Source organism: Electrona antarctica (assembly GCF_951216825.1).
Source record: "Electrona antarctica genome assembly, chromosome: 7".
NCBI lineage: Eukaryota > Metazoa > Chordata > Actinopteri > Myctophiformes > Myctophidae > Electrona > Electrona antarctica.
In genome coordinates, this window is record NC_136812.1 from 57,354,702 (window position 1) to 57,367,201 (window position 12,500).

The following is a 12,500-nucleotide window of genomic DNA, read 5'->3' on the forward strand; positions in this document are numbered from 1 at the left end:
GACTTTTCTGTTTGGATGTATGGGCCAGAAAGTAGGTTTTTGCCACTCAGTAGGCGTTCCCACATAACTTCCAGGTATGGCGATGATGTCACGCGCATACCCTCTATTGTATTACTCGAGAATTTGCTACAGCACGTCACCTTGTCCAACAACATTGCTTTTAATTGATCTTTTAAATTCCTTGTCATTCATGTCCTCACTGTATTGCATTACTGCTATTATTTTAATGTTTTATGCCTTGCTTTTCTTTTCTTTATTTTTTTCTCCATTGCTCTGCAAAGCACTTTGAGCTGCATTTCATGTCATGAAAGGTGCTATACAAATAAAGTTATTATTATTATTAGGCATAACAATAGGCAATAGAGCACCGAAGTCTGACGTCACTTTCAGTAGAGGGCACCAACACACAGGTTTATAGGTTTTTTATTTGTATTGAAATCTCCATAGGGCGATTTTATGTCGCTTCATATAAGAACTGTGTTTGAATAATAAACTGACCACCCCGGCGTTTCTGTCAGGGGAGTGGCTGTGCATCGTTAATGATGTCCATTCATATTTGATACAGCCAGTTTCTAGAGAAAATGGAATTAATGTGGCCGCAAAAGCCTTGAAACTACATATGAATGCAATGTCGCTGAGCATATACGTCACTCCCAGCTGTCAACATATTGCGTTCCTGAGATTCCTCGTTGACGTAAGCTCAGCTTGATGGTGACTCGACTCGTACTAACCACGATACATTATATATCAATAAAATAAAAATAAAAATAAACGTTCAGTTTCTGTTGTGCGACGAGCTGCGGGCAGAAGCAGCCTACCCGGAAACGCTTATTTTGTTACTCTTTGGGTATATTTGTACATTTCCACCTTCAGTCGATGCTTCATATCCATATGAGTGAAAAGGCCGGGGTGATCGGTTTATTTTTCAAACACAGTTCTTATATGAAGCGACATAAAATCGCCCTATGGAGATTTCAATACAAATAAAAAACCTATACACCTGTGTGTTGGTGCCCTCTACTGAAAGTGACGTCAGGACTTCGGTGCTCTATAGGGTAACCACAAGCTGTCCATCGCATGTTGATGATGTCATTTGTCCATGTGTGGTCCAGCAATAAACAATGGTACTTAACCTAACTTAACACTAATATTTGTTATCCCACGATTTTTTGTAACCCATTTTTCACCCCTGTGTCAATTATCTAATGTGATCCTGGGCTCTACACACCCTCCGCCAACCTGGGGAGAGCAACGGACTTGAACTCATGCTTCCTTCATGCAGTGTCCAAGTCGCTCCTTTACACCTGACAGGGGGGAGTTTCCCTGGTTGGACGTAGCACGTGGAAGGAACACGTTATTCCAACCAGTTCCTTTCCCCTCCATCAGGCCAGGGGGAGGCAGTTTAGAGACCAGGATTACTGCATGTTTTTTGTGAGGGTACCTACCCTAGGGCAGTGGTTCCCAAACGTTTTCATGTCGAGGACCCCCAAAGCAACATTTATTAGGCCACGGACCCCCAATTTGAAAACATATGCCAGTGACCCCGATAAGGGAGGATTTTTACGGCTCTAGCAGTGATTCGGAAACATATTAATTTCATGGACTCCCAGTTTCACACGCATTAGTCTACGGATCCCCGATTTAATGGCATTTCTATCTCTGGTACCCCAATTTATATTGTAAAACCACTGTTAATCTAACTCTGAGTTACAGACCCATAAGGGTCCATTTGGTTCCTAACTATCTCTAATTGAGCTAGGTACCCCCTGGAACTCTCTCAAGTACCCCTAGGGGTCCCCGGACCCCACTTTGGGAACCCATTCCCTAGGGGACACGGGGAGAACATGCAAACTCCACACAGAAAGGCCCTTTCGCCAACCCTTTCGCCAACCCGGGTATGGGCACTGATGACACGGAGGAGAGAACTTAACACTTCTTAATAAGTAAGGTTAATAAAGAGCAAAAATCGTAAATACATTCCATATTATGGGCTGGAGCACACGTACGTGACATCAACTTACTGTATGACGGGCGTTGTTCCTCTTGAGTAAAAGATGAACTATATTTCTAAGATAAAATATTTGTTTTAACCATTAATTCAAGTCTCCATGGGGTGAGTAATCGATAGAACGAATTGGGTGAACTATTTCTTCAATATTGGTCTCCTGTTAACTTCAATGGGTCAAATATTAGATTATTGTCTCAGGAATATGGGACAAAAACCAAAACAATCTGCATGAATTCAAGGCTATACAGGAAGGAATATTCCTTTAAGTTCCTATTTATCTGTACCACAATGAAAACACATTATTTACATATATTTAAAAAAATCACACTTGTGTGAAGTGAGGGGTGCTTTTCATCGTACATCATCTCATACTGGCCAATCAGAACGCCTGTTGTGTGGGGACAAGATGACATACATTTTCCCTTCATTGTCAATGGCATTTAATGTTTGTGTTGTGGACATTTTGTGGGGACAAAAGCTGTATATAGGAGGGGCTAGCGCCCCTCAAAGAAATAATTAATAAAAAAAAAATCACACTCATGTGAAGTGAGGGGCGCTCTTATCATCATACATCAGCCGATCCAATCATCACATTTCGTGCTACAAACACAAACAAACACATGCACAGCTTTGTTTGTACCACGGAAACGATTTGATTGGCTGAGCACAGAATGTGATGTATGATGATGAGCGCCCCTCACTTCACGTGTGATTATTGTTTTTATATTATTATTATTTTTCTTTTCCGTTTTGCCATGGTTAGGGACTGGCTTGCAGTACCCTCACGGCCCAGTGTTGTTCTCGTCGACTAAAACTAAAGGTGGCCTTACACTAGCCGATAATCAGGCATTTTTGACGCTCGGGGGGTGCCCGACCGCTCAAAGCGCGATCGGCCCGATCCACATCAAGAATGTTTGAGATTTGCTCTGCCCCGCTCCGATTATCCTGTAGTGTGTGGTGCTATCAGATTTCAGATTGAAAAAAAAATCGGCTAGTGTAAGGCCACCTTAAGACAACAAATGTTCGTTGACTACCTTTTTCCACTGACGAAAACTAAATAGAAACTAAATAAAAACTAAGCTATGATGACTAAAACTAAATATACTGACAATTTCGTCAACAAATAAAAACTAGACTAAAATGTTAGGAAGGGACTATATATAGTAGACAAGAGATCCAGTATAAGTCATTTTACACTTGGTTGCATGCTGAAAATAGACGATATATAGTACCATCTCACAACACGTTGCGCTGCAACGCATTGTGAGCTTGTAGATCAGTCGACTAAATCAACTGTAGATTTAGTCGACTAAAATCTTATGATATTTAGTCGACTCAAACTAGAGTAACATTCCAGGTGACTAAAATGTGACTGAAAATGAAAACTATTGAAGAGACTATGACTAAAACCAAAATTTGCTGGCAAAAACACAGGTTTTTACGTTCATCTGTTGTTGAAGAATTTTCATACATTTTCAAAAATGTTACATTTATTGAGGTCAAAGTTCAGGTCATTTCTTTGTATTTTTTTTCCCACTTATTTGTCATAAATTATCTTGCCGTGTGCAATTCATGTTTACAGATCCTAAAAGGCAAACGGAAATTAAAATGGTACGATTCAACGTTCAGTGACACAAAAAAACAACAAAACAAAAAAATAAATTCAATCATTAATTCGCAATTATTTTTGCACTACAATTAAAGGTTGATGCTGACGGGGGCCTAAATGGATATGATTCACGAGGATCAGATCAATTATGGAGCGATCGTTGGGGGGGAATTGATTCATTTTTAATAACGTGAAATTATTATGGCGCAACATTTCCTGGTCCGTTCACTGAAACCAATCGACACAGAAAAGAATCAAATAAAACAATGGCAACGGTCGACCACCAGCAGCAGCACCCCCCCCCCCCCCCCCCCCCTAAAAAAATAATTATAATAATAATAATAATAAGGAAGAAAAGCTGAGAGTTGATGAGAGGGACAAACACCTCAAAAGGGTTCGAATTTTTCCTCACTGTTCATCCAGGGTTCTAATTAAACCTGCGAGTTAAGTTAGTTTATACACCGGTGGTTCCCGAACCTTTTTTCATGTCAAGATTATACTCGTTAGCCTGCGGACCCCCGTTTTGAAAATAGGTATGCCATCCAGGGACCCCCATAAGAGAAGATTTGTACGGCTCCAGCAGTGATTTCTTTTTCAAGGCCCCCCCCCCCCCCCGCAGTTTGACATGCATTAGGGCTACGGTGCCCTATTTAATGGCATTTCTATCTCTGGGACCGCCAATTTATATTGTAAAACCAATGATAATTTAAGTTACAGACCCATAAGGGTCCATTTGGTTCCAAACTATCATTTAGCTGGGGACCCCCCTGGAACTCCCTCAAGGACCACCAGGGGGTCCCCGGACCCCACTTTGGGAACCACTGGTTTACACTGGAATTACTTTGTCTTTGTTTCGTTGTCTGTCTGTCTATAGTAATAAACTCACACTGTCTCTCAGCTACTCCTAATAGATACATAGAGGGTATGCGCGTGACATCATCATCATACCAGGAAGTTATGCGGGAACGCCTACCCAGAGTGTAGAGTAGGAGAGTATAGGGACACGCTTTGATCTCGCCGCAAAGCGGGGTGCCTAATAGCCTATGGGCTATAGTTCCAAACATTGCTCCTATGGCTGGAACTAACCCATTGAGATAGAACGAGCACTTCCGCATTCCATTGTTACAATGGGAGTCAACTCTGCGGCCTATACCGAGTGGCTGAAAACTATACTTTCTGGCCTCGACAGCCAACCGATTGCGCTAAACCAGTGGTTCCCAAACTTTGTCCACGTCAAGGACCCCCCAAATTGTCACTAATTAGCCCGTTTGAGACCCCCGTTTGAAAAAGTGATTCTCAACCCGTTTAATTTCAATTGGACCCTCCAGTTTGACATGCACTAGGCTACGGACCCCCCCATTTAATGGCATTTCTATCTCTGGGAGTGGGACCCCCGATTTATATTGTAAAATCAATGTTAATTTCACTCAGAGTGTGTACAAATGGAACCAAATTAACTATAATTTAGCATGGGACCCCTCAAGGACCCCTGGGGGTCCCCCCCAGAGACCCCACTTTTGGGAACCACTGCGCGAAAACGACGTTAAAGTCCCACTTTGCCACTAGATTATTTGACCACTCACTTTTATGCATGCGCATAAACCCTCTATGCATTTATAATATTTCACATATACACTCAGTCATGTTTGAAGACACATTTCCAAATACACAAAAGTGGTGAAAAGCAGAGCGGCGGGGCGGGACAGTCCAAGGTGTGTGTGTGTGTGTGTGTGTGTGTGTGTGTGTGTGTGTGTGTGTGAAACACATAGTTTCACCGTCTGAAGGTGACTTGAGCCACGAGAGACGGCGCCGCGCGCCAAGCTAACGCGAGCCGGTCGCCGTGCCGAGCGCTGCAAACTCCCATGAAAACGGACACTTTTCTTTTTTTTTTCAATCATATTGTGACACACAGCGGTTCACAGAACGTTTTAGCACGTGATTATAGACGTTCTCCTGTGACGTCAAACTAGTGAAAATAGGCGATCTACAAGCTTGCAGATTGCCCATTTTCACTACTTCTTAGAGCTGCTATAAGCAATAATATGTACAAAAATAAATTATGACTTTTTTTTGTAGTCAAGACAGCCAGCAATTGGTAGAACACTCCCAATTTATTTATTTTTGTCTCTGTGACACATCTAGGGGCCGCAATCTGCATTCAAAGATTTTCCTAGAAGCTTTGTCATTGGTCGATTTGCCTGTCTACTTCCTTTTTGACACATTATTGCTTATAGCAGCTTTAAATATCGGATCGAATTTCGCCTGAGTATTTATTTCATGAGTTTCTTGAATTTTCATTAATTGTTTTTTGTAGGAATGTTTTTTTTGAAAATGTTTTGAAATAATAATAACAATAATAATAATAATAAGAAGAAGAATAATTAAAAACCAGATGCAGGAAAACAAAAAATAAATAAATAAAGGGACCCATATCAATGTGTCCCGCGACACACACATGGGTCCCGAACCACTGTTTGGGAAACCAAGTACTGCAACATTATACATAAATGACTTAAACCCATTTAGGCCCGACGTCAAAAAAAAAAAAAAAAAAAACGTTCGCTCTGAAAGAATATATATTCAAAGATGTGTGCCGCATTTTTTTACGATTTTTTTTCAAAAATAGCAGACCCACAAGCTTGTAGATCTGCTATTTTTCAACAGCTAAAGCATAACATAATGCTTTAAAACACCAAAAGGGGTTCCCGTCCAGAATGGGTTTTTAAATCAATCAGTTTCATATATTAATATTTAGTTTATCTTTATCTGATCATGTTCTTGCGTATTTTATTAACAATGAACACCTCTGTATATTTTTAGAAGGAGAATCTGTTGAACATGTTGGAGTGGAGCGCCGTGTGTGTTTGGGAGGGGGGCGTGGCTTATAACTGTCACTCATGAGGGGGCGTGGTTCATGACTGTCACTCATGAGGGGGCGTGGTTCATGACTGTCACTCAGGAGGAGGGGGCGTGGCTTATAGCTGTAACTCACGAGGAGGGGGGCGTGGCTTATAACTGTCACTCAGGAGGAGTGGGCGGGCTCGGGGGAGACGGGGTTAATGTCGACGTCCGTCGTCTGAGGGCGGTCCCAGTCCGACCCGCGGCAGTCTGTGATTGGAGGTGGAGGCAGAGGAGGGGAGGGGCTTACTAGCGGAAGGCCCACCCCTTCAGCACTAGGGGGAGGAGCTCCGGCGCCCCCCATCGGCGCCACCTCCGCCACGCTGCTAGCGTTCTCGGAGGAAGCCACGCCATTGGCCGCTTCAGAGGCCACGCCCCCCGCGACGCCGGCGTGACCCCGCCGCGGTGACCCCTGACCTCCCTCAGCGGTGGGAGGGGCTAAGGACGAGGACGCCGATAGGGCCTCGCTGATGAAGGCGGCGGTCTGAGCCATCCAGTCCAGTTCACTGGCTCCACCCCCTACCCCTCCTCCTCCTCCCACGCCATTGGCCGATTCAGAGGCGGCGGCGGCGGCCGAAGCCTGGGGTTCCCCCCCCGCCCCCTCCTCCTCCGGCGCGTCCGATTGGTCCTGGGCGGTGGGGGGGGTGTCCGGGGGCGTGGCCGCGTTGTTGTTGTTGTTGAGGCTGTCGTCGTGCAGGGTGGGAGGAGGAGGGGGCGGAGCCCCGTGGTGGTGGTGGGTGTGGTTCTGCTGTTGGTTCTGAAGCAACATCTCCTGAATACGGATCTGTTGGTTACAATGGAACATGATTAACCCATTTAGACCCGACACAAAACGTCTTGTAAATCATGACAGTTTTTTGAAAAACCTCATGTTTCTATATCAGAGGTTCTCAAAGTGTTTCATGTCAAGGACACCCACAAATATATGTAATTGGCCGCCGAACCCCATCTGAAAATATGTAGTTCCAGGGACCCCCCCCCAGAAGCAACGATTTGAGTTAAAACGTTCACTCTGAAGGAATATCTATTCAAAGATTTGCGACACATTTTCACGACTTTTCAAAAAAATAGCAGATCTACAAGCTTGTAGCGCGGCACTCGGTGCCGCGCTACAAGCTTGTAGGTCTGCTATTTTTCAATAGCTGGAGTAGAACACAATGCTTAAAAACACCAAAAGGGGTTCCCGCCCTGCTTTAAGGGGCCAAGCCCGAAGGGACTTTGTTTGTTCTCATTACGTTACCTGTTGCAGGATGGCTGGCAGCTCATAGTGGTGGAAGAAATAGATCATAGAATGCTGAAACACAACACAATGTCATTAGCCTGGACACTAGTCTGTAAACGGTGTTGTTTTTGACAGCACATTTTGATTTTAGTCTGTTGAATAGTTTTCATTTAGTTTTAGTCCCATTTTAGTCGCCTGGAATGTTTTAGTGTTTAGTCTAGTTTTAGTCGGCTAAATAGAATAAGATTTTAGTCGACTAAATCTACGGTTGATTTAGTCGACTAAAATGGATTTTGGAGGGCCTTGATGCCGTCGTAATGACTGTTTTGCACTTGCTGAAAATAGCCGATCTACAAGCTCACAACGCGTCGCAGCGCGACGCGTTGTGAGCTTGTAGATCGGCTATTTTCAGCATGCAACCAAGTGTAAAATGACTTAAACTGGATCTCTTGTCCACTAGTCCAATCCTTTTAGTCTAGTTTTTATTTGTTGACGAAATTGTCAATATATTTAGTCTTAGTTTTAGTCATCGTAGCTTAGTGTTCATTTAGTTTCCATTTAGTTTTCGCCCATCCTTCCCACGGATGGGCATTGCCAAAGCGGCAGTCTTCGGCGATTGGTTCACACCAACCAATTCAAATAGTAGCAAAGCTACAACTGTTGTTGTCAAAGTTGTGGCTAACCCGGTTGCTAACCAAACAAACACGGCCAACGAGCGCTACTTAGCGTGCTTTTTTGCAAAAAAAAGAAGATATGTTAATGGCGTTTAGAAGATTTAGAACATTTTCCTGGGGTCTTTATGTGTGTAATATGGGGTTTTAGACATTTTAGAATGTAGCAGTGTCTATGATGTATGTCACAGACACTGGTCTCACTTCCTTCCTGGACTACAATTCCCAACATGCTTTGGTGCACTGCTCCTCCCTAGGGGGAGGGCTGTCCTACTGAGACAACATGTAGTCCAGGAAGGAAGTGAGACCAGTGTCTGTGACATCATGGACACTGCTAAAAACGACAATATCTAAAAACACATATTTCACACAGTTTTCTGAAATTCCAATGTTTCTGTATCAGCGGTGCTCAATATTTCATGTCAAGGACCCCCAAAAAATATATGTAATCGGCCGCCGACCCCCCATCTGAAAATATGTTATTCCAGGAACCCATCAGAAGCAAAGATTTGAGTTAAAAACGTTCGCTCTGAAAGAATATACATTCAAAGATTTGTGCCGCATTTTCAAAAATAGCAGACCTACAAGCTCGTAGCGCGGTGCCGCGCTACGAGCTTGTAGATCTGCTATTTTTCAATAGCTAAAGTATAACATAATGCTTAAACACCAAAATGGGATATATATTATATATTTGCAAAAAGGGTTTAGTGTCCCTTTAATAGTCAGATCGATACAGTCCCAAGTTAGCGCAGTCAGCGGCGACAGACAGATTTCCAACCGAGGCTGTCATAGAGTCAGCAGACCTGAATAGCCTGAAACCAGAGATTAAAATAGGGTGCATTTTGCATCCCAAAACGCAGTTTATAGTTAAGGGACGCAATAAAACAACGACCTCTGCATCCAAGGGATGCACTACTGTACTGTTTTTTATTCTAGTTTATTTTGCTAGCTTTAGTTATAATAATAATTTCTTCTTCTGTTTTCAACATGACTAAAACCAAAATGAAATGGGAGTTAAATGTTGCAATTTGTAAAAATGGCAAAAATTTGACTCCTAACGTGGTTGAAGTGGGACTCATAAAATGTCCCTGGGACTCATCTAAAAGACCATCCCTGCATCCCGGGACTCATTACATTGAAAACATATTCACATCACTGTGAAGCAGCTTTTTTTTAACAGCCGTGGGGCTAGCGATGCAGCGGCTGGAGCCGGGATACGATACTATATATGAATGTGATAATCATTAGATGAGAGGGAAGACACACTTACTGTACAATGTCCCTCCTTATATAACACATATAATCACACTCCTGTGAAGTGAGGGGCTCAAGATGTGTATTTATGTCGACATACATCAGATGAATTTGTGTGTGTGCGTGCGTGCGTGTTAAATTATTTCCAACAAGTCTAAATTATTTCCACACGTCACGTGTGTGTGCGTGCGTGTGACGCGTGTGCACGCGCGCTCGTACGTGTGTGCGTGCGTGCATGTCGCGCGTGTGTGTGCGCGCGCGTACCTGAATAAATAGCCAGGAGGTGACCAGCGCCAGACTGCTGTACTGTCCATTGAAGCGGTAGTGATATGCGTAGAAGGCAAAATGATACAGGTAGAAAAACCTGAAAAAACACAACATCTTTATGTTATCATTGTTCATCATTCTTATTACACATTATTATTAGTATTATTATTATTATTGTTCATAAATATGATAATGAGGTCCTCACCTCAGCCAATGGCGTTTGCTGGTGTTGGTGTGACAGCAGATTGCATCATACTGATCAGCCAACCAGACGATGAGGATGATGTAGAAGGCTGTGGTGGTGTCGTTAAAGAACTCTGACATGATGGCCTCCATCCCTAATTAACATAGCATTAGCATAATTAATGAGGATGATGTAGAAGGCTGTGGTGGTGTCGCTAAAGAACTCTGACATGATGGCTTCCATCCCTAATTAACATATCATTAGCATAGCATTAGCATAATTAATGAGGATGATGTAGAAGGCTGTGGTGGTGTCGCTAAAGAACTCTGACATGATGGCTTCCATCCCTAACTAACATATCATTAGCATAGCATTAGCATAATTAATGAGGATGATGTAGAAGGCTGTGGTGGTGTCGTTAAAAAACTGACATGATGGCTTCCATCCCTAATTAACATATCATTAGCATATCATTAGCATAATTAATGAGGATGATGTAGAAGGCTGTGGTGGTGTCGTTAAAGAACTGACATGATGGCTTCCATCCCTAATTAACATATCATTAGCATAGCATTAGCATAATTAATGAGGATGATGTAGAAGGCTGTGGTGGTGTCGTTAAAGAACTCTTGACATGTTGGCTTCAATCCCTAATTCACCCTTTGTCAGCCTTCTGATTGGTCCCTGACTGACTAATCAGCAGGCTCTTTCTGCCTTGTTCCGCCTTGTTTATGATGAATTTGCTAAAACATCATTTTTGGAAAAAACTAAAAACAAACATGATATGCCCAGTCACCGTGCTGCACCTGTGATGTTCCTTTTTACTGACACCAAGATTAAAATAAGAATTGAATGCACAGAATATCAATATGAAGCAACTGAAAAAACATGTTATTTCAATGGTAGTGGATGGAGAGAGATGATTTTTGTCCAACCACGAAACTGCAACCAATGGGTGCGAAGAGGCCGGAGGGGCACAACCACGGGCGGGACTTGACAAAGGGTGAATTAACATATCATTAGCATAATTAATGAGGATGATGTAGAAGGCTGTGGTGGTGTCGTTAAAGAACTCTGACATGATGGCTTCAATCCCAAATTAACATATCATTGGCATAGCATTATTACGCCCAAAGCCGCATTTGGACGGCTGTTGTGTGTTTTTTAGTTTGTACGCTAGATGGAACACACACATCTGTGTACATAGACATATAGAACGGCTAGATGACTCGTCCGCGCTGCTGGCCAATGGAGAGCGACGTCGCTACGTGGCGGCCATCTTTTTTTTTTTTCTCAATTTGCTGAATTTTCAACCAAACGGTTTGGTTTGTCATAAACGTCAGAGACATCGGCATACTTAGCCACGTTGATAACGTTTGTAATAAACCAACCCGTTTGTAAATCCGCCAAGATGTCAGCGAGTTAAGAGTATTTTTAGTTTGAGCTGATCACCAGCTACCATAGAAGTTCACTGTAGCAAGATGGCCGCCGGTGAACGACGCCGGAGACTGTGAGAGATGTGTGTGCGTGTGTGATGCGTGTGCGTGCATGTGTGTACGTGCGTGCGTACCAACGAGGGCCAGGATGACAGTGAGAAGAGGAGCAGCAGGGAAGGCGATGGTCATGTTCATCTCCAACATCTGGAGCAGGTCAACTGAAACACAAAAGGTCAAAGTTCAAAGGTCATCTCCAACATCTGGAGCAGGTCAACTGAAAGAAAAAAAAACCCCACAAAGGTCATGTTCAGCACACACATGCACGCATCTTACCTATGAAGACAAAGATCTGATGGTGGGAGTATCTCAGCAGCATGGACACTGACAGAGTCTGCAGGGGTCAAAAGGTCATCGTCATGTCAACACACTGACATCATCATAGGGTCAAAAGGTCATCGTCATGTCAACACACTGACATCATCATCACAGGGTCAAAAGGTCAGCGTCATGTCAACACACTGACATCATCATGACGGGGTCAAACGGTCATCGTCATGTTAACACACTGATATCATCACGGGGTCAAAAGGTCATCGTCATGTCAACACACTGATATCATCATCACAGGGTCAAAAGGTTATCGTCATGTCAACACACTGATATCATCACGGGGTCAAAAGGTCATCATCATGTCAACACACTGATATCACCACGGGGTCAAAAGGTCATCGTCATGTCAACACACTGATATCACCACGGGGTCAAAAGGTCATCGTCATGTCAACACACTGATATCTTCACGGGGTCAAAAGGTCATCGTCATGTCAACACTGATATCATCACGGGGTCAAAAGGTTATCGTCATGTCAACACACTGATATCATCACGGGGTCAAAAGGTCATCATCATGTCAACACACTGATATCACCACGGGGTCAAAAGGTCATCGTC

The 12,500-nt window shown here is 43.2% G+C and overlaps 1 protein-coding gene across 3 annotated transcripts in view; it reads right to left on the bottom strand.

Annotated features, from left to right (window-relative positions):
- Positions 1–3,480: 3,480 nt before the first annotated feature.
- tmem259 (transmembrane protein 259) overlaps positions 3,481–12,500 on the bottom strand; it is a 38,717-nt gene continuing 29,697 nt past the window's right edge. For all 3 annotated transcript variants that reach the window (XM_079505121.1, XM_079505120.1, XM_079505122.1), the window contains 6 exons: positions 11,883–11,940; positions 11,684–11,767; positions 10,135–10,267; positions 9,927–10,026; positions 7,756–7,809; positions 3,481–7,299 (listed from right to left, as the gene is read on the bottom strand). In XM_079505121.1, coding sequence (XP_079361247.1) covers positions 6,640–7,299; positions 7,756–7,809; positions 9,927–10,026; positions 10,135–10,267; positions 11,684–11,767; positions 11,883–11,940 — 1,089 coding nt within the window. In that variant the 3' untranslated portion in view covers positions 3,481–6,639. The remainder of the gene's footprint in view (positions 7,300–7,755; positions 7,810–9,926; positions 10,027–10,134; positions 10,268–11,683; positions 11,768–11,882; positions 11,941–12,500) is intronic.